Genomic DNA, 21,421 nt, shown 5'->3' on the forward strand with positions numbered 1-21,421 from the left:
CGTTGTTGTTATTGTATTCATATGTCTCGTTGTATACATTCTCATTTTGTGGACCGACATTGTCTCTATCATTTCTAATCTATTACAGTGTTTTTCTTTTGCTTTTTTCCTTATTTGTTCTCTTTCGTTTGCAAGTTATCAAATATAAATCATAAATTGATTTTTTTATTTTTTTGATTTGACAGAATTTTAGGAGAGTGTTTTCTATTTTTAAGAATTTATAAATATTGTTATTTCTTTTAAAAATTCATTTGGTTTTGTAGTTTAAATTTATTGTAAATTTATCTTAAAAGTTTGCTAGAACTAATCAATTTGTAGTTTTCTCTTGGAAACATATACTATAAAAATTGATTTCCTTTGTTTTATATTAAATGTATTTTAAAGTTTTATCTATTGCAGTTATTCTAAAAAACAAGTTGTAAATATAAGGGATTTTCTTATTTTCTTAAACTTTTATATTTTTAATATTAAACTTACTCATTAATTATATTTAATTTACTCAGTAAGCAACCATATGCCAGCATACATGATGCCATATATTTAAACTCATATTTTAGTCATTCATCATAGATATGAATACACATTGAGTTTATTACACTTTTTTCAATGACGTTATTTATATTTTCATTTTTAAGACGATGGATATTATTCATATATTCATTCTTGTGTGTATTTTCCTTTTTTGCTGCTTTTTAGTTTTTATACACTTTATGAATGATTTTTTTATATGACAATGATGATGTGATATCATATAATTTATTAAAATTTAAATAAAGTAATGGGGTTTAATTAATATAGAAGATTTTCAAGACGTTTATATAGTTTTTTTTTCTTTTACTACAACGGCATTCCTATGTGTATAACTTTCTATATATTTGCAAAATGTGATTTGGCATTTAAATGGAATCTTAATTAATAGAACGTTTAACTCAATAGGAAGAGAGGTGGGGTATAATAAAGGTTTTCTTTTCGTTATGGTGTGTGTGTGTCTTTTAAATTTATTATAACACGACATGAAATGTATTTTATAGTAAATGTGAGGAAAGATGTTTACTTTCAAAATCATTGAAATAAAACTGATTGATATAAAGTTATAAAAAACAAGACTAGTTTACACAGAAAACTTAAATTTAGTACTTTTTGGCAATAACAAATAGAGCGGGCAATACGCTCAAGATATTTTATTTAGGGTTGAATACCAACGTATACATCCACTCGTAGACAAAAAAGTTTATTGTGAATCCCTGTAATAAAGAGCAAGAAAAATAATAGGAAGACAGAAGAATAAAATACAAATGAGAATAGTGAGAATTTTCCCCCAAAAAAGATTAAAGAAAGATATTGGGCATGAATGGGAAATCTCTAATATTCCCTTAATGAAACCCAGAATGTTGTCTAAGTTACACTCTGCTACATCTCTTAGATCTTAGACTATGTATTCTGGGACAGTTGCATAAAATATGCAATATTATTTACAGTTCCTATTTGTCCTTACACAACCTGCTTATACTCTTCCTTTTCAGTCCTCAAAGTACTTTAATTAGTCAAGCTCTAGATTCAAGCCCTGTCTTGACAAGTCACAATCATGTTACCATGTACATTACAGTGTTCCGGTATACAAAATGACAAATCAATAGACTAACTCTTATACTAGTCAGTATACTATTAAATATACTAGTTCATAGACAGTATAGTAGACACAACACTAGTTGATATACTAGCCCATAAACTAGATAAGTTCATTGAATACTATGTAGACTAGTCCACAGACTAGTGAAAGGACTAGTAAAAAATTGTCAATAGACTAGACTATTAAACCATTTTTAGACTAGCCAATAAACTAATCTAAACTAATCAATGGGTAATCTTTAGACTAGTCAATAACTAAGCTATAGACTATTCCAATATAGCAATAGTATCCCAGCAAAAAATAAAAAAAAAAATACTTTACAAACGACATCATAATCACATCTAAAAATGTGATTATACATTTTTCGTTTTTATAAACCAAATATTTCCTTACAAATGAAAACCCATTTTATAGTGTGGAAAGATATGTAGAAAAGTCACTACAAATAACATATTCGAAGTACATCAAACTTTGGTGAAAAACTAATGAAATTAACATAAGCATGTCATTGAACGAATTCGTTTTATTTTTGACAACCAAATATCGGATTTTTTTTTTGCATCTATGAATAAGATTAGATGTAGTTCATAGTTGTCAAAAATGAACAACATCCCTCCAATGTCACGCTAATGTAAAGTTCATAGGTTTTTTACCAAAATTGGAAGTACTTCAAGTATGTTATTTGTGGTGAAAATTTTACTTCTTTTTTTCACTTTTTTTTTTGCTGGGTTATTATTATTTACAATTTGTAAGCAATTTAAAACTCACATAACCATATAAAAAATTAATATTTAATCTTTAAAAAAAAAAGGAAATAAACACATAATTTTTTAATACAATGTAAATTTTATTTATTTTTTTTAAATTTTAGCTCAAGCTGTTGAGCCTACCAAACGCTCATTGCGTGTGCAAACTTGGAAGAAATTGCAAGAAAACAAATTTGGTGTGCCCTTCCATGCCATCTTCAATCGCATACCCGGTTTTGTGGACAATGACAAGGCCGCCGCATTATTGGCCGAAACTGAGGAATTTAAAAATGCCAGTAAGTTGATGCTATATTTTAAAACAATATTGTTAAATAAATAAAATTTATATTAAATTAATTATAATTGTTTTTTTTTCGCCCGTTTAATTTATTTAGAGGAAATTAAAGTTTTAATTGATCGTGCTTTATATGCTGCTAAATTGCAAACATTACTTGCTGGCAAGAATTTGTATTTGCCCGGTACATCCGATTCTAAGGCTTTGTACTTGAAGGTCGATGTACCAGCCGATGCTACAGAAGAACAAAAAATCGAAATTCTCAATGTTCGCAATGTTGAAAAACATCGTACGGAAATTTGTGAGTATGAGTTATAAACAAATCTAATTTGTTATTACAAAAAGAGGATTATTTATGAAAATTTTATTTTTTACATTCAATTTTCATATTGATTTCATTTGATTTTTTTTCTTCATTTAGCTTTGGAAAACAAAGTCGAATTGGACATGGTCATCGTTGGTTCAGTTGTTGTTTCACGCGATGGTTATCGCATTGGTCGTGGCAACGGCTTCAATGACTTAGACATTGGTCTTCTTAAAGAGGTTGGCTCGATAACCGATAAAACCGTCATTGTCACAATGGTACATGACGCTCAGGTGGTTGATAATTTACCCATTAATCTATTCCAAAAATATGATTCACCCGTTGATATGATCATCACACCCACCGAGGTTATACGTGTAGCCAAACGTTTGCCCCGTCCTGCTGGCATTTTCTGGGAATTACTCTCAGAACGTCGCCTTAAAATCATACCCGTACTCCAAGTACTCAAAGAAACTCAGGAAAAGGCCGGTAAGGTCATTGCCCTCAAAGACGAAGACACAGACGTTGAACAACATCAACGCCGAAACAATCGTCGTCGTTTTATGCCACGTCGTCGTTTCGGTGGCAATCGTCGTTTCCAACGTCGTGCGGTCTCGCAAAATAATGCCGATCAACAACAGGATGGCGAAAATAATGGACAACAACAGAAACGTCAAACACACAGAAGACGTTTTGTTAACCGCAGAAGACGTCCAACTAAGGTAAGTTAAACAACATATAACATTTTTATTTGTTAGCCTTTCAATTGCATTAAGAATAGTGAAAAGTCCGCGGCTATACTTATGGAGTAAGTTTTTTTCTATAACACTCCAGTATGCCCCACCGACGGAATATAAATTTAAAAAGATCTATTAAAAAATAACTTTCTCACTTGATGGATATGTTATTTAGCACATGGATCTACAATTTTAAATTATTAAAATGTATATAATCGATTCTATTTTAAAAAAATAAATTTTTTTGTAAAACTTTCAATTAATTCCGCGGCCATACTGATGGAGTGAAAATTTTTAATATTTCTCCAGTATGCCCCACCGACGGAACATAAATTTAAAAGGATCTATTAAAGCATAACTGATTCCATTAGATGGACATGTTATTTTGCACATTGATCTACAGTTATACACTTAATCGAACAATTAATCAAATATCAATGAGTAATTAAAATTTAATATAAATAAGAAGTTTTTTTTTTATAAGAAAGCAATGAATGGGAGTGTTATTTAGCACATCTAAATAGGAGTTAGTCTGTCTTACATTTCTCCAGTATGCCCCTACGACGCAATATAACTTTGTTTTGTTCTATAAAAAAATAAAGGCTTTTACTAGATGGACATGTTATTTAGTACAGAAATCTACATTTTTACAAATAATTTTCAAACTTGTAAGAGTATTGACTCTATTGAAAAGTTTAAATGAAGTTTATTTCATATTTATTATAAACATTAAATAAAATCCGCGGCTATACTTATGGATTGGTTTATTTCAATAACATTCCAGTATGCCCCTCCGACGGAATATAAATTTGTTCTATAAAAAAAGTAACGGCTCCTACTAGATGGACATGTTATTTAGCACATTGATCTACAGTTTTATAAATTTTCATTAAACTTGTTAAGTATGGTCACTATCGAAAAAGTTAAAGTGAAGTTTATTTCATTTTTTATAAATATTAGATAAAATCCGCGGCTATACTTATGGAATGGTTTATTTTAATAACATTCCAGTATGCCCCTCCGACGGAATATAAATTTGTTCTATAAAAATATAACGACTCCTACTAGATGGACATGTTATTTAGCACATTGATCTACAGTTTTATAAATCATCAAAAAACTTGTTAAATATGAACACTACCGAAAAAGCTCAAGTGAAGTTTACTTATTTTTTTTTGAATATTAGATAAAGTCCGCGGCTATACTTATGGAATGGTCCATTTTAATAACATTCCAGTATGCCCCTCCGACGGAATAGAAATTTGTTCTATAAAAAAGTAACGGCTCCTACTAAATGGACATGTTATTTAGCACATTGATCTACAGTTATATAAATCATCATAAAACTTGTTAAGTATGGACACTTCCGAAGAAGTTTAGGTGAAGTTTATTTCATATCATTATAAGCATTAGATAAAATCCGCGGCTATACTTATGGAATGGTTTATTTTACTAACATTCCAGTATGCCCCTCCGACGGTATATAAATATCATAAGATCTATAAAACAGTAACGGTTCCTTTCGATGGACATGTTATTTAGCACATTGATCTACAGTTTTATAAATCATCATTAAACTTGTTAAGTATGGACAATACCGAAGAAGTTTAATAAGTGAAGTTTATTTCATATCTTTATAAGTATTAGATAATATCCGCGGCTATACTTATGGAATGGTTCATTTTAATAACATTCCAGTATGCCCCTCCGACGGAATATAAATTTGTTCTATAAAAAAGTAACGGCACCTTTTAGATGGACATGTTATATTTAGCACATTGACCTACAGTTTTTAATTAAAATAATAGTCTATTTTAAGTTTAATTGCAAATGTGTTAAAAAACCGCGGCTATACTTATGGAATGGTTTATTTTAATAACTTTCCAGTATGCCCCTCCGACGGAATATAAATATCATAAGATCTATAAAACAGTAACGGCTCCTACTAAATGGACATGTTATTTAGCACATTGATCTACAGTTTTATAAATAAAGTTTTGGTATATTGCAAACGGCGTACATTTATTATGAACTCGATTAGATAATTGGCATGAACAAAAAATTGCATACTTTTAGGCATATACGAAATAAAATTTTAGTGAATTTTTTTTATATAATGTAGTTTCTTTATAAAATCTTATTTATATTTTTAGTCCGAAGGCGATCAATCTGGTGTTGAATCAAAGAGTCAAGATCGTAAATCAGTTGGTGAAGGTGGCAACAGAAGACCAAAGTTACGCAAGAATCGTTCAATGCGTGATTTCTCCGTAAAACTTTCCAACATTTCACGTGATGTACGCATTAAGGATTTAAAGAGCGAATTGCGTAATCGTCAATGTAATCCCATGGCCATTACATGGAAGGGTAAGAAATTAAATATAATGAAAAAAATTTAAATTAATTCAAATCGCTAACAACAATTTATTTTGTATAATTTTTAGGACAATACGGTCGCTGTTATTTGCATTTCGGCAATCGTAATGGTCAACCCAGCACTGAAGAAGATATGAACAAAGTGCTACAAGCATTGAACGATCTCTCTTTGACTATCACACCTAGTGATAATAAGAATAATAAAACAGCTGCCACCAATGGTGGAGATGGTGGTGCTGCCGGTGATGCTGCTGGTGGCGAACAAAAACAAGATGAACAAAAAACTGAGGGCGCCACCAAACCACCCAAGGTTGTCAACTTAAAGGTGGAATTGATCAAATACAGTGACAAGGCAAACAACAATGCAGCAGCAGCTGCTGGAGCTGGTGGCGCCGTTAACGGCGGTGGAGATCCAGCTACTGGCGGTGAAGCTAGCTCAGCACGTATTGAGTCTGTCGATACCACTACGGTATAGTGTGAGATGCGGGCTGTTTTAAAACGGCTGTACTTTTGGTTTGGATATTTGGAATCGTGCATTATAGCTCTGGATGATGATTCACTGATTGTTTAGCGTTGTGTTGGTACTCTGCTCCTCTCTCAGGTGTTTCATCATTCCTAATATGTTTTTTTTCTTTTTGGTCTTTAAATTTCCTCACTCATATCGCTTTTATAAATATATAGTTTAAATAGTATCGTATTTTTGTTCATTTTATTTTCATAAAATTTCTCCAATATTTAGTTTATTATTTTATTTATCGGTTTTTGAAGTTTTCTTAAATTTAACTGAATTTTTAATTACTTGGAAACTAAAAAAAAAACTGCACTCGCTGTGCCGTTCGTTTTTGTTTTTGCTTTTTCTCAATGCATTTGTTATATAGATTTGATTTATATTATTTTAATACTCCTGGGCGAGAGTTTTTAAGGAAATGACACTTATTAGGTGAATTTTCTTAAGAATTATCTGCTTGAATATTGTTAAATATTTTATTGTAATTAAATATGTAATTTTTTTCATAGTTTTTAATATTTATATATATATTAATTACTCAAATCACAAAATACCACTTATGCGATCTCCAAATATCCATCACCATTTATAATCGTAATTTATTTGTTTAAAAAGAAATTATTTTCTTTTGAAAATAGTGGAGGGAAAGATTAACTGGTTGATGCAATACGTTTTTCCGACAGCTGAGCTGTCGGCTAGGTTGCGTATCTGTGTCAACTAAAGGTCTATCTTGTCTGTCCAACTCTTTATCAAGATGAAAATTATCTTTTTTTATATATATATATATATATACATATATGAAATATAATTTTTCTTTAACATGAACAACAACAAACAAATGTTTATATGAAGAATAATAAAAAAAAACTACAAATGAACAAAACGTTAAAAAAAAAAATATTGAAAAAATCTTTTTAAAAAAATCTACAAAAAAAAATGAATACTGAACTATCAAATAAATAATCATGTTTAAAAACACAATAAAAAATGGAAACATGTCTTGTATGTTACAACAACAACATTTAGCATTTTATTTTTATTTAATTTGTTTCTGAACTTTTTTTCTCCATGTAATTTGTAATATTTTTTTTTAATTTTTCTTTAAAATCAGATATTTTAATGGTTTTTTGTTTTTAATTTAATTTACAACCAGAAACACACAAGAAAATAAAAGAAATAAGTAAAACAAATAAAATACTAAATTTACTTTCCTTTTTTATACAATGAAATTAAAAAAATAATAACAATTAAAACAAATTGAAATAAATACTGAAATATAATCTTGTGAAATTTGAATTAAAAGCCTATAACAACAACAAGAATAAAACGAAATATATTGAAACTTTTTTTTGAAAAATAATTCAAAGTGATGCTGGTGTACTTTTTTTCATTTTATGTGGGGTGTTTTTTAGGATAGGGAAATACCTATTTGCTGAAATAATTTTACCGTGTTATACATTTTCTCGAGATAGACATAACTTCTGATTTTCTTTTATAAAAATGAAAAAACTTTTTTTTTACATTTTTTGCTTCAAAACATTTAAGTTTTATTTGAATCTATAATTGAATTTTAAAAATTAATTTCATTTTGATTTCTGGCTTAACTTATAAGTGTTTCTATACATTTATTAAAAAATAGTGTTTTTATTTATTTGAAATAATTACATAAATATACAGGCCTGTCACAGAATTCCATTACGATCGAAATCCTTTGACTGACCTGATAGTTTAAATATGTGATAAATCCTAATTTATTTATAAAATTTAATACATTTACAAATCTTATTTATTTATTTATTGATGGTGTAATAAGTTAACAATTTTGATTTTTACAATTTAATATAAACATGTTATAAGAAAAAAATTAATAACATACATTTTTAATTCTGTGATCGAGGTTCCGAGTTACTTCTTTGGTCAGAAACAAAAATCAAAACTATTGAAATGAAATTTATGATTTCTGTCTTTTTAGTTCAGTTGTTAGTTATTATGGTTTAGTCTACTTATATTAAAAATTCTGTTAGAGGAATATTCAGGTCTGTTTCACATTTCGATCGGTATGGTTTCGCTATTATCGATGGCAAAAGAAATTAAAGATGGCAACTGGAAACCGACAGTTGTAAATTTTTATTGGCAAATTAGCAAATAGTGTCGAGTATGTCAAAATAGCCACAGATGACACAATATCGATAAATTTTTGGCAATTAACGAAATTTGCAATTCACAATATCAAGTTCACGCGATTTACTTAATACCATGTTTCCATGATCAGTTGAATTTCTTAATTCGGTTTCTGAATGATGATAGCCAATTAACCCATTCCTACGACACATTCGTAATACGTTTTGACAGTTCATCGCCATGTTGATTTTTTTCATTCATTCATTATTTTTTTTTTTTGGAATATAAGTGTTTGTGTACAAAAATACGTTTGTTACATTATTTTAACAAATACATTATTTTAACAAATTAAGTTTTGCATTTTTTATACCCACCATCAAAAAAGATGGGGGTTTATTGATTTTGACATTCCGTTTGTAACACATTGAAATATTGGTCACAGACCCACAAAATTATATATATTCTGGGTCTTGTACGATCTAGCCATGTCTGTCCATCGTCTTTCTGTCTGTCTGTTGAAAGCACGATAGAATCCGAATGGAAAGAGCTAGAGGGTTAAAATTTCACATAAATATTTCTTATAGGCAAGGTTTGTTTGGTAATGAAATTATCGGTCCACGTTTTCGGTTAGCCCCCATACAAGGGTACCCCAGAAAAACAACTTTAATGAGCACATCCAAAATAAATTTAGTTTCACAAATTAATTTACTTTGGTACCATCTATTTCAAAAGTAAGAGTATAGCGATTAAATTTGACATAAATAAGTTTCATAAGATCCAAAATCTCCCTACCTAGTTTTATGTTTAACCGTCTATAATTGACTCTACCCCCTTTGAAGGTCCCCTTCAGAATATGACTTTAACGCTAACTACTGGCTTAAAAATGCGAGTACAGTGATCAAATTCGAGACACATAAGTTTTAATGAAACCAAAATCTCTCTATCAAACTTTATGTAGATCGGTATTTACACAATTGATGTTTGGTTTGAACCAAAATTGGTCTAAAAAAAAATTTATAAAAAACGGTCAAATTTTAATCCTATCTCTCATACAAGGTCCTCTTCCACATACAATGCACAAGTTCACTGTTATACAAAGCAATGCATCACACAAGTGCGATTGAGACGTAAACAAACAGCTGATTATAATAAATATCCGATCAAAATTAGAGATGACACCAATTTTGTATAGCGAATCATGGAGTTCAGTTTCAATCCCTATTACGAATGACGAATAATTGCATCATGTGAAGTTCACATTGTGAACTGTGTAATAATACGAAGTCAGTTTCGCTGACTGCATCCAACTCAACTGATTTTATTTAAATTGAAGAACTTTTTGTTATCTTTTTCTGAAGAGGTAAAAATACGGAAATAATTCCATTGAATTTTGTAACAGACCTAATGTTTTGCTTGAGTTTGTGCTTATGTTTGTGATGGACAAAAACATTAGATTTCATGTCGCGTTAGTAATATCAGAATCAATTTTTGAGATGTATGAGATGTATGTCAGTATTGTCTATAGATTAGTTTAATATATAACATTGTCTATAGTCATGCGGGTCGTGTAATCTATATTCTCGCGTACAGTACTTTTAATTTGCTACGATCAGAAAAAAAACGGAATCCTGCGAAAATAAGAGCAATTCCAGATTGACAAAATCCAAAATTTGTGTTTTTGAACTAAGGGCTACAAAAATTCATCAAAAAATTAATAAAAATCTTTATGATTACTTTCTAATTCCTTAAAAGTTTTATTTTTCTGTGATATTAAAATTTTGCAAATTAAAATTCAGTTGATTTTTATTATGAATCACAGTTTATGAGTTTTAAATATATATAAAAATAAGAATATAAAAAAACTTTAAACGGTATATGACAGATGCTGGAAATATGTAAAATTTCTATTTACAAATAGTTACATATGTTAAAAAACTAAAATTTCCATTTATTATTATTTTTTTCTAATTACTATTTTAATTTGCTTAATACAAGTTCTATTCCTTTTTGTATTTAAAGTGATAATTTGAAAATTTTACTTGATTTTTGTGAAACCTATTTTAATACAAAAATAAAAATGCTTAAGTTTTGTTCCCCTTATAAGGCTCCACTTATTTGTTGCTGAGGCGAAGGTGTACGATCAATAAATTCCATATTTTCGGTAGTTTTTGTTTTTCTCGAATCCGATCTTTGACATTTCGAGCACATTTGTAATGTTGAACTTAAGGTGTTCAATGTTTTTGCCGAACTAAAATTGGAATTTGATTTAGTGCTGCTATTTAAACTGGAATTTGTGGCCGTGGCACAGGAACCCTGTTCTGCTATGGTTGACGTAACTTTCAGTGTCTCAAGTAGTGGGGCCTCCAATATGGGCGCTAAACTACTGACCACCGAATTGGCCATGGCCTCTTCTAATTCCTTTTCCCATTCATTTTCTTTCTTTTCCATATCTTTGCGTTTAAGTTCTTTATAACGATTGTAGACTATGAATTCTTTGACGAGTGTCGTCTCAGGATCACTGTCCCGTTGGGCTGAACGTTGTTTTGCCAAACGTTTTTTCTTTTTGTGTAAAGGGCGGGTTTCGACAATCATTTCTTCTAGCTCTAGACAGGGATCACAATTTAAATGATCTTCGGGTGGCTTAAAAGGAGGTTTTGTTTTCTTTTCAAGCACATCTTTGAAATCAATGTGACGCAGTAGGGGTGTTTGTTGTAACTCCTGTTGTGAACTAATGCGACCACCAGGATGTACGCAGAGTAACTGGAAGATGCATTTATTATTATAAATTAATATTATTTTGTAATATTAAAATAATTAAATTACCTTCGTAATTAAATCGACAAAATTGTGACTCCAGTAGCGTGGATAATGTACTGGGGCACTTAATATATGCTTTACTTCCACCAAAGCTGTATTAGAATGCACCGAAAACGGCCGGACATTGGCACGCATTTCATATGCCACCACACCCAATGACCACCAGTCTACTGGAAACGTGTACCCAGCTATAATTAAAGTGAAAACAAGTTAAAAAACAAAAGTATATATCTGTCTTCCGAAACTTATTTAGCTTTTAAAAGCTATTTTGTTATCTTTCTATTTAAAAAAAAATACTTCATTTGCGAGATATCAGCCATTTTTAATACAGATTAGTTGATTTCAACGGGAATCTAGGAATTAGTGATATAGCAAATATGAACCCATATTGTTAAACATGGTTCTTAAGAATTTTCAAGCGAAATAACAATTTTTTTTAACTCTTGTGATAACTTATGTTTTGTAAGATAAAGTGTTTTGAAAATATGTACAACCTCGATATAAGAGTGTAGTACTACAAAAATGTTAGTTCATTTAGCTGTTTATTGGAAAACAATAATTCACTTTTAAATTAAAAAGTTTAATTTGCTTCATGTCATCGCGTATATGAGTATGTGTATGTATGTATATGTATGTGGTTTTTATTTATTAATTTCCACCAACACTTACCCACTTCATCTAGTGCACACATAAAGACCTCTGGTGCCATATACGGTTTTGTACCAGACATACTACAGGCGAGGCCATCCTTTACCAGTCTTGTTGCGATATTAAAGTCAGTCAAATGTGCATGACCTGTAACAATAAATTAAAGTTTTGGTTAAGGTTTTTACTTTATGTTAGTTATTTTTGCTATTTTTTATATATGTTTATAGTTTAATGTGTTTTAAGGGCATGATTTTATGTGGTAACTAGTTTACTTTATTACGACGAACTTTAAATGGTGTCGGTTCAACAAACTACTCTTAAAAAAACTGGAAAAAAGTTCACAGAAAATTTTTGTGGGCATTACTTTTAAATACTCTAATAATGACTTACATATAATTATAGAAGTAAGTACTTATATTGAGTTTTTCCAACCTAACAACTTTTTTATACAAACTCAATGAAATAAATGAAATAAACAAAACCGCCTGCACTTCAGACTTTTAAGTAATTATTTATAACTTTCATAGCTGGCATGAATAAGATGCAGCATCTTATAAATTTGTGTATCCCGAGGACAAAGAAAATCATGAACAATTTCCCTAAAGGTGATTTGAACTTATTACGATATCTTTTTGAAATAGACATTCAAAAATTTCGACATTTTAAGCTGATAACAGTTCATTAATAGACATCGATTGAAAGGTATTCCCACAAAAAATTCTTAAAGAAGACTAGTCTATAGTCTAGTCTATATTCTAGTCTATAGTCTAGTCTATATTCTAGTCTATAGTCTAGTCTAGTCTATAGTCTAGTCTATAGTCTAGTCTATAGTCTAGTCTATAGTATAGTCTATAGTCTAGTCTATAGTCTAGTCTATAGTCTAGTCTATAGTCTAGTCTATAGTCTAGTCTATAGTCTAGTCTATAGTCTAGTCTATAGTCTAGTCTATAGTCTAGTCTATAGTCTAGTCTATAGTCTAGTCTATAGTCTAGTCTATAGTCTAGTCTATAGTCTAGTCTATAGTCTAGTCTATAGTCTAGTCTATAGTCTAGTCTATAGTCTAGTCTATAGTCTAGTCTATAGTCTAGTCTATAGTCTAGTCTATAGTCTAGTCTATAGTCTAGTCTATAGTCTAGTCTATAGTCTAGTCTATAGTCTAGTCTATAGTCTAGTCTATAGTCTAGTCTATAGTCTAGTCTATAGTTTAGTCTATAGTCTAGTCCAATATAAAACGTACTATCAATATGTCGATGTATGACAAAATCTTTATTGGTAATGAGTATACAAATAAAAAAACTAAAACATTTCACATCTTGAAAACAAACAATCAAACCTATTAAAATTTTATTAAATTTAACATACAAATGGTTTTTTTCTCTTCATAGTTTGCATTTGCCTTTTAAACTTGTACGTATGATTAATTTTTATTGCATGTACAATGTTAATCATACGTCATGTATGACTAAATACCAAATGCTTACAATATTGACATTATAAATGGTAACATAATTTCAACACCATCAATTCGATATATGTTTCCTTATCTTCAACTGTTCCCCTCCCCTCAATCCTTTAAAAAATAGCATTTTTTTCTCGTAACCACAGTTAACATTAAGTAAAATATAAATGTCATGTTCTTAGTATGACATTTTATTAGCACATACTCAAACCGAGTATCTTGTAATGATACGACTAAATATAATAGAAATTGAGTACTTCTTAAATATATTTTTTGCATTTTATTGAATCAATGATATGGTGCGTATACTTGCATGGAAGTGTGTGACTGTTTGTATGCATGAATATATGCCAACACTTAGGATAATACTAAAGAACATACATGCATACACTCTTTCACTTTCATCTTTATATTCATCTTTAAAAGTAACATCTTGAAAAAAAAGAACCCACACACCAAACAGTTTTTTAACACATTTATACGATTTTATTTTTTTAAGGATGGTACGTTAATGCTTCAAGGTTATTGGCATGATTTTCGTTCATTTTTTTAAAGTAAATATGTATAATGTAAATCTTTGAGTGGTGTAAAATATATGGCAGTACTTCTTAGCGCAGAATATATTGTACAAACATATATTCATACATTTATTGGTATCGATTGTTACGTATAAATGTAAGTTGAAATATGTCAGTTTGTATAATAACATCAATATATGTCAGTTTTAATGTAATACAATCTTCATAATGATACTTCATGTATTATTAATGGTGTTTTTTTCTGTTACATTGATACTTTAAAATTTTATAGACATATTTCAAATTTCTTTGAATTTTATTCATAAGATTAGTGATACGGCTTTAATTTATGATACATACTTTTTTACTACGTATGTAATAAATTTGCATTATTTTTATAAGTAGTTTAAAAGTTTTTTATGTGTATTTTTATATCAAAGGAATAATAAAGACGATCACTATCGTAATTTCTCAAGAGTTTTAAATGATTACAAATGTTGGGGCGACTCAGAATTATTTTCCAGTGAGGATTAACCAATAGTGGTTCATAGACTAGATTATAGACTAGACTATAGACTAGACTATAGACTAGACTATAGACTAGACTATAGACTAGACTATAGACTAGACTATAGACTAGACTATAGACTAGACTATAGACAAGACTATAGACTAGACTATAGACTTGGCTATAGACTGGACTATAGACTAGACTATATACTAGACTATAGACTAGAATATTGACTAGACTATAGACTAGACTATAGACTAGACTATAGACTAGACTATAGACCAGACTATAGACTAGACTATAGACTAGACTATAGACTAGACTATAGACTAGACTATAGACTAGACTATAGACTAGACTATAGACTAGACTATAGACTAGACTATAGACTAGACTATAGAGTAGGCTATAGACTAGACTATAGACTAGACTATTGACTAGACTATAGACTAGACTATAGACTAGACTATAGACTAGACTATAGACTAGACTATAGACTAGACTATAGACTAGACTATAGACTAGACTATAGACTAGACTATAGACTAGACTATAGACTAGACTATAGACTAGACTATAGACTAGACTATAGACTAGACTATAGACTAGACTATAGACTAGACTATAGACTAGACTATAGACTAGACTATAGACTAGACTATAGACTAGACTATAGACTAGACTATAGACTAGACTATAGACTAGACTATAGACTAGACTATAGACTAGACTATAGACTAGACTATAGACTAGACTATAGACTAGACTATAGACTAGACTATAGACTAGACTATAGACTAGACTATAGACTAGACTATAGACTAGACTATAGACTAGACTATAGACTAGACTATAGACTAGACTATAGACTAGACTATAGACTAGACTATAGACTAGACTATAGACTAGACTATAGACTAGACTATAGACTAGACTATAGACTAGACTATAGACTAGACTATAGACTAGACTATAGACTAGACTATAGACTAGACTATAGACTAGACTATAGACTAGACTATAGACTAGACTATAGACTAGACTATAGACTAGACTATAGACTAGACTATAGACTAGACTATAGACTAGACTATAGACTAGACTATAGACTAGACTATAGACTAGACTATAGACTAGACTATAGACTAGACTATAGACTAGACTATAGACTAGACTATAGACTAGACTATAGACTAGACTATAGACTAGACTATAGACTAGACTATAGACTAGACTATAGACTAGACTATAGACTAGACTATAGACTAGACTATAGACTAGACTATAGACTAGACTATAGACTAGACTATAGACTAGACTATAGACTAGACTATAGACTAGACTATAGACTAGACTATAGACTAGACTATAGACTAGACTATAGACTAGACTATAGACTAGACTATAGACTAGACTATAGACTAGACTATAGACTAGACTATAGACTAGACTATAGACTAGACTATAGACTAGACTATAGACTAGACTATAGACTAGACTATAGACTAGACTATAGACTAGACTATAGACTAGACTATAGACTAGACTATAGACTAGACTATAGACTAGACTATAGACTAGACTATAGACTAGACTATAGACTAGACTATAGACTAGACTATAGACTAGACTGTAGACTAGACTATAGACTAGACTATAGACTAGACTATAGACTAGACTATAGACTAGACTATAAACTAGACTATAGACTAGACTATAGACTAGACTATAGACTAGACTAAAGACTAGACTATAGACCAGACTATAGACTAGACTATAGACTAGACCATAGACTAGACTATAGACTAGACTATAGACTAGACTATAGACTAGACTATAGACTAGACTATAGACTAGACTATAGACTAGACTATAGACTAGACTATAGTCTAGTCTTGTTATTGTATGTGGTCACAATTCATATATACTGAATATTTGTGTTCTTGTCGTTCTGCCTGTCTCGATTCAAGTGCTGACACTGTAAAGTAATACTAAATATTGTATATTAAATTTCTCTAAATCTCATAACTTTACATATAAGTATTTTAGAAGATATTTTTGTTGATAAACAATGTAGAAAGCAATTTTATTTTTCCACAAGAATTAAGATTAAACACTTTAACACACGAGACAGTAAATAAAAAAAAATAAATAAATAAAAGAACAACAACCAAAAATTCTCACAAACACACCTTGTGGGTTTTTAGATCCTTTTTTATCACATATATTTTTTTCATACATTGTACCAACATACACAATGTCAAATATGTAAACAATGTATAACAAAATTGTTTTTGGTATTTGGGGTTTCAAGCCAAACTTTAGCTTTAAAAAGGCAAAGAGAAGAAGAACGTTTTTGTTTGGAAATTGCTTTTTTGTGACAAAGATTTTTAATAAACCGAAAGACCGAGTAATAACAAACAGTTTAGTTCATGAAGAATTTATAGTGAAATCTCTTGTTTTTTACCCTTGTTAAAAAATTCTACTTTAGAACCACAATATTGTGGCATTTTGTTAGGAAATAATTTTTTCTATGTGCCTTACATGGTAACCAAACTAAAATATAAAGTCTTTATATAATGTGATTGTATTTGTTGTAGAGTTAAAATTTTGTAAAATGTTTATGTTAAACTTAGAAACCTATAAATGATTAATGAAAATTATTTAAATATTATAAACTAACAACTTACCAGCACCATCTAGTAATATGTTATCTGGTTTGACGTCTCTAGATAGGAGAAAAGAAAAAAATTAGATAACAAAGAATATTTTAATTAAATTTACGAAATTATAAAATTGTTTTTCTAAAAACATACAAACATACATTAGAGTGTCCTGAGGTACAGCCTTTTTAAGAATATCATGTAGGAATACCTCTCAACCGATGCACACTAAGGTTCTGAAAAGGGCTTTAGTTCACTACTATCGATTTAAATTCTTGAAAGTTTAGTACACGTTAGAGAGCTATTCTTGCTATAAAGTAGTTTATGGGACACCCTTTTGTCATAATAACAAACATACATATGTATGTATGTATATTATTATAGAAAAACCGAATCTATATAAAAAACCATCTAAGAACATTCTATGGCACTTGAAAACGAACTCACCTGTGAACAACACGTTGCGATTGTAAATAATCTAAAGCACTACCAAGTTCACAAACTAATAAGGCAACACTCTCTTCAGAAAACTCCACCTGAAAGAAAGAACAATAAAATAGTTAAAATATTTTAATACAGATTGTTGTAGTACAAGAAAGAATAATAAATTAAAGCAGCTAAAAGTAAGATTTATGGCGCCCAAAAGGAAACTGGAATACAACATATAAATAAATTTCAGCTGAAAAAAGGTTACAACAATGAAAAACATTTTTTAAACAGAGATAAAGTATTTTAAGACTTAACATGGCATAAATGCAAAAAAAATCTATATAAAACCTTAATACACATACAAAGACATACGTGTTGTAAATAATAAAAATTGTGTAGCAGCAACATTAATACACAATGGGACGGTTTAAAAAATTAATTATTAATAATTATAATATATATGCATTTTCTGAACTGTTGGCATGATCTGCATACAATTGGTATTATTAAAGGACAAAAAGTTTAGCTTTTTGAATATTAATTGCAAAACCTAGGATATTGGTTTTGCACCAATACCAACACCGTATAAACAAACGATAACATCCATTAGAAAGTATTTTTAGTGATTTCATAAAGCTACAATATAAATTAGAGCAAGACTCACGAAAGGTACCAGAAAGATTCAAGGACTATACAAACCATAGTTCAGAATGTTTTACGGATTTTTATGCGATGTTTACTTGATATTATGAAGCAGTTAGTTAAGGAGATATATAACATTTACTTAAAATCACAGAATATTTAAATGATTAAATACTAACTAAACAACTTACTTTTTAATGGTAAATGCATTACTTGTAAGAAGCCTATTAATAACTTACTTTTTATCTGATATATTGGTCAACTTTGAAATTTTGTTTGCACGTTTGCAAGTTCGCTCAAAGAGAAAGCAAAATTGTATCTTTGAAACATAAAAACAAAACTACTTATATAACTGCCTGGTATGTATTTGTCAATAACATTGCCGTGTTAAAATAACCCAGTAGTTCGACGGGACAGTCCCGAACTGACAACTTAACCTACTACTTGTGGTGGCCCCTAGGCACCTGACTACCCAGGTGACCGACCATTTTAACATGGACTTGTCCTACGAGGAAGTCAATCGTTACTCTACGCTCTACAAAGAGACAGTAAAGAGACGATTGCCTCCGCTCTCGCTTACATAGGGGATACTAAAGTGACGACTGTCTTCATTCTGGAAAAAAAACAACTTTAAAGTGTATAATCTCTAGGTTACTTGAGGAAGGTAAGGAGACGACAGTCTCCGCTTTCGCTTACAAAGAGGACACTAAAGTGACGACTGTCTTCATTCTCGATTACAAAGGGTACATTCGTGACGAATGACCCAAAACATACGAATTACGATCATCCAGGTGGGTAACTGTTAGTTGAAATTACTGTCTTTTTCGTATGCATTGAATCTTTGTCGAACTGCTGGGAATGGATTCAAATGGTGACGAGTCAGTAGTGTGGTTTTATTATCTTATCAACCGCGAAATAATTGATCGTCCCACAAGTACCAAACTATGATCATCGAGTTGTGATTTGAAACATGATATATGGGTCTTCAGAGGGCATAGAACTTATGGACACTATGGTAATTGATTTTAAGTTTTATGTTTAGTTTATAGAAAGAAAAAAACCTGAATAATAGAAAAATTTAAGGGTTTACTTTACCGCTATTATAATAAAAAGTTATAATATACATATAGGCGGGCATAGCCGACCTTATTATATTCTACAATAGAGAGTATTTAAAAAAATTTGGATAATTTTTAATAATAAAGAATTTAAGTTGACCTTTAAGTTTTAGCTTAATTCAGAAATAATTTAACAATTCCTTGATAAAAACGCGAAGGGAGGGGTTATATGGGGTCAAAGGAAAATATGGGCCTATCCTTTAGTTATTTACTTTTACATTAAAGTTATCCTTACAGAATTTCATCACGATTAGTTAGATAGTTAGTTTGAAAGGAGGATGTACATATATATATCAAATCTGAAGAAATACACCAGTGCTTCAGGTGGGAATCGAACCCACCACCTCCGGTCTACCAGGCTATAGCTCTAACCACTAACCTACCGGAGGAAACTGTTTTGGGAATCTTTTGTTTTGCGTAAGAGAAAACGAATATCATTCTTCTATTCCGCGTTACGGAGTTTCCTGTACTCGGATTCGTATTCGTACTCACACTCGTACAACTGCCGGTTGTAGGAATTTTTTTTTTTGGGAAACATTTGATTTTGCGTGAGAGCAAAAAAATATCATTTATCTATTTCGCGTTACGGAGTTTTCCATACTCGGAAATTTGTTTTGTTATTCTTCACATTCGTACAACAAATCAATGCTCAATGCAAATCTGAAACAAAAGTTTCTCTGTGTGGACATAAAGAAAACTTAAAAAAAGAATTAAGAAAAAGGTTCTGAACAAAAGTTTTCCAGTGTGGATCAGGTCTTATTAATTTATTTTACAATTTAATCCCATTGTGCAACATTAGTTAATATATGTTTTCATATTGTTGTAAAAGTTTAAATATGCTGGGAGCCAATTTATGCATGTGTGAGAAAAAAAGCAATAAACACTTTGTTAAGAGAGTTTACGAGTTTATATGCGAGTAAACTCATATCTTTATGTTAAGTAGGATGGACCAATTTTCAACAAGAAAAAGTTTTTTAATTAATTTTCTTTATCAAAGTGATAACAATTTGTATATGAACATGATTAATATTTTGTTTAGTTTTATGAAAAGTTTTTCATTACATACATATCTATAATAACTTTTAAGGTGAGAATTAAATTTTTACACAATGTCTATTCTACCTTCTGTCACTTCATACGAAACTTTCTCCCAACAAATTTTTGATAATTTTATGAAAAAAAGCATTTATGTATATATACATATATGTAAGTATAACGATATTATGGACAGAAATTTTTATTTATTATTTATTCATCATACATGTCCTATAGAAATGAAAACTTTTTATCAATAATTATTATTGAAAGGATAATTTAATAAATATTCCTCACTCTTTTATAAGATCTTACATTAATAGTTTACAATTGTTACAAAAGCATCGCGTTTCAGAGGCAATTTATATACATACTTATGTATATAAGTAACAGGAAAATAAATTTTGATGTTTTTATCAAATTTACTTAAGGGCTAATCATAGTTCAAACATTTCTAGTAGCTCAAATATAGGGGCCATTCTAATTTGTATGTGTAGTTTTTCTTGCCTTAATATAGACATCATTATTTTCTTGTTATCAAGTGTATGTGTCTTTTTATTTGTTATTTTCGCAATAAATATATAAATTTATATATAAATTTCAGTATACTCACTCTATTTTGCAGATGATATCTTAAATCACCGCCTGTCAGCAGGTCACAAACCATAAATAAATCCTCTTCATCTAGTGTAGTTTAAGTATTGTAAAATATATAAAGAGAAGTAAAAGAGAAAAAAGTATTGTATAAAAAATGATAATATAAATGCAAAAAAAGAAAACAATCAATTAAATTGAAAATGTTACACACGCAGGCAGTTCTATTCAGATTCATTCACGTATACATATATATGTTTGAATACATTTCCA

At 29.9% G+C, this 21,421-nt stretch overlaps 2 protein-coding genes across 2 annotated transcripts in view; one reads left to right on the forward strand and one right to left on the reverse strand.

The window, feature by feature from the left end:
- The window catches only part of LOC111679133 (methenyltetrahydrofolate synthase domain-containing protein), a 15,307-nt gene extending 7,863 nt beyond the window's left edge, over nucleotides 1-7,444 (forward strand). The window contains exons 2-6 of the mRNA XM_023440639.2: nucleotides 2,502-2,672; nucleotides 2,772-2,972; nucleotides 3,093-3,697; nucleotides 5,866-6,076; nucleotides 6,154-7,444. Of these exons, the coding sequence (XP_023296407.2) occupies nucleotides 2,502-2,672; nucleotides 2,772-2,972; nucleotides 3,093-3,697; nucleotides 5,866-6,076; nucleotides 6,154-6,560 (1,595 nt within the window). The 3' untranslated portion in view covers nucleotides 6,561-7,444. The remainder of the gene's footprint in view (nucleotides 1-2,501; nucleotides 2,673-2,771; nucleotides 2,973-3,092; nucleotides 3,698-5,865; nucleotides 6,077-6,153) is intronic.
- A 3,145-nt stretch (nucleotides 7,445-10,589) lies between these two features.
- Nucleotides 10,590-21,421, reverse strand: part of LOC111679132 (serine/threonine-protein kinase 32A) — a 17,652-nt gene continuing 6,820 nt past the window's right edge. The window contains exons 4-9 of the mRNA XM_023440638.2: nucleotides 21,168-21,238; nucleotides 17,778-17,866; nucleotides 17,358-17,395; nucleotides 12,201-12,326; nucleotides 11,538-11,719; nucleotides 10,590-11,474 (exon numbers count right to left, since the gene is read on the reverse strand). Coding sequence (XP_023296406.1) covers nucleotides 10,812-11,474; nucleotides 11,538-11,719; nucleotides 12,201-12,326; nucleotides 17,358-17,395; nucleotides 17,778-17,866; nucleotides 21,168-21,238 — 1,169 coding nt within the window. The 3' untranslated portion in view covers nucleotides 10,590-10,811. The remainder of the gene's footprint in view (nucleotides 11,475-11,537; nucleotides 11,720-12,200; nucleotides 12,327-17,357; nucleotides 17,396-17,777; nucleotides 17,867-21,167; nucleotides 21,239-21,421) is intronic.

This window comes from Lucilia cuprina, chromosome 4 (assembly GCF_022045245.1).
Source record: "Lucilia cuprina isolate Lc7/37 chromosome 4, ASM2204524v1, whole genome shotgun sequence".
Taxonomy (NCBI): Eukaryota; Metazoa; Arthropoda; class Insecta; order Diptera; family Calliphoridae; genus Lucilia; species Lucilia cuprina.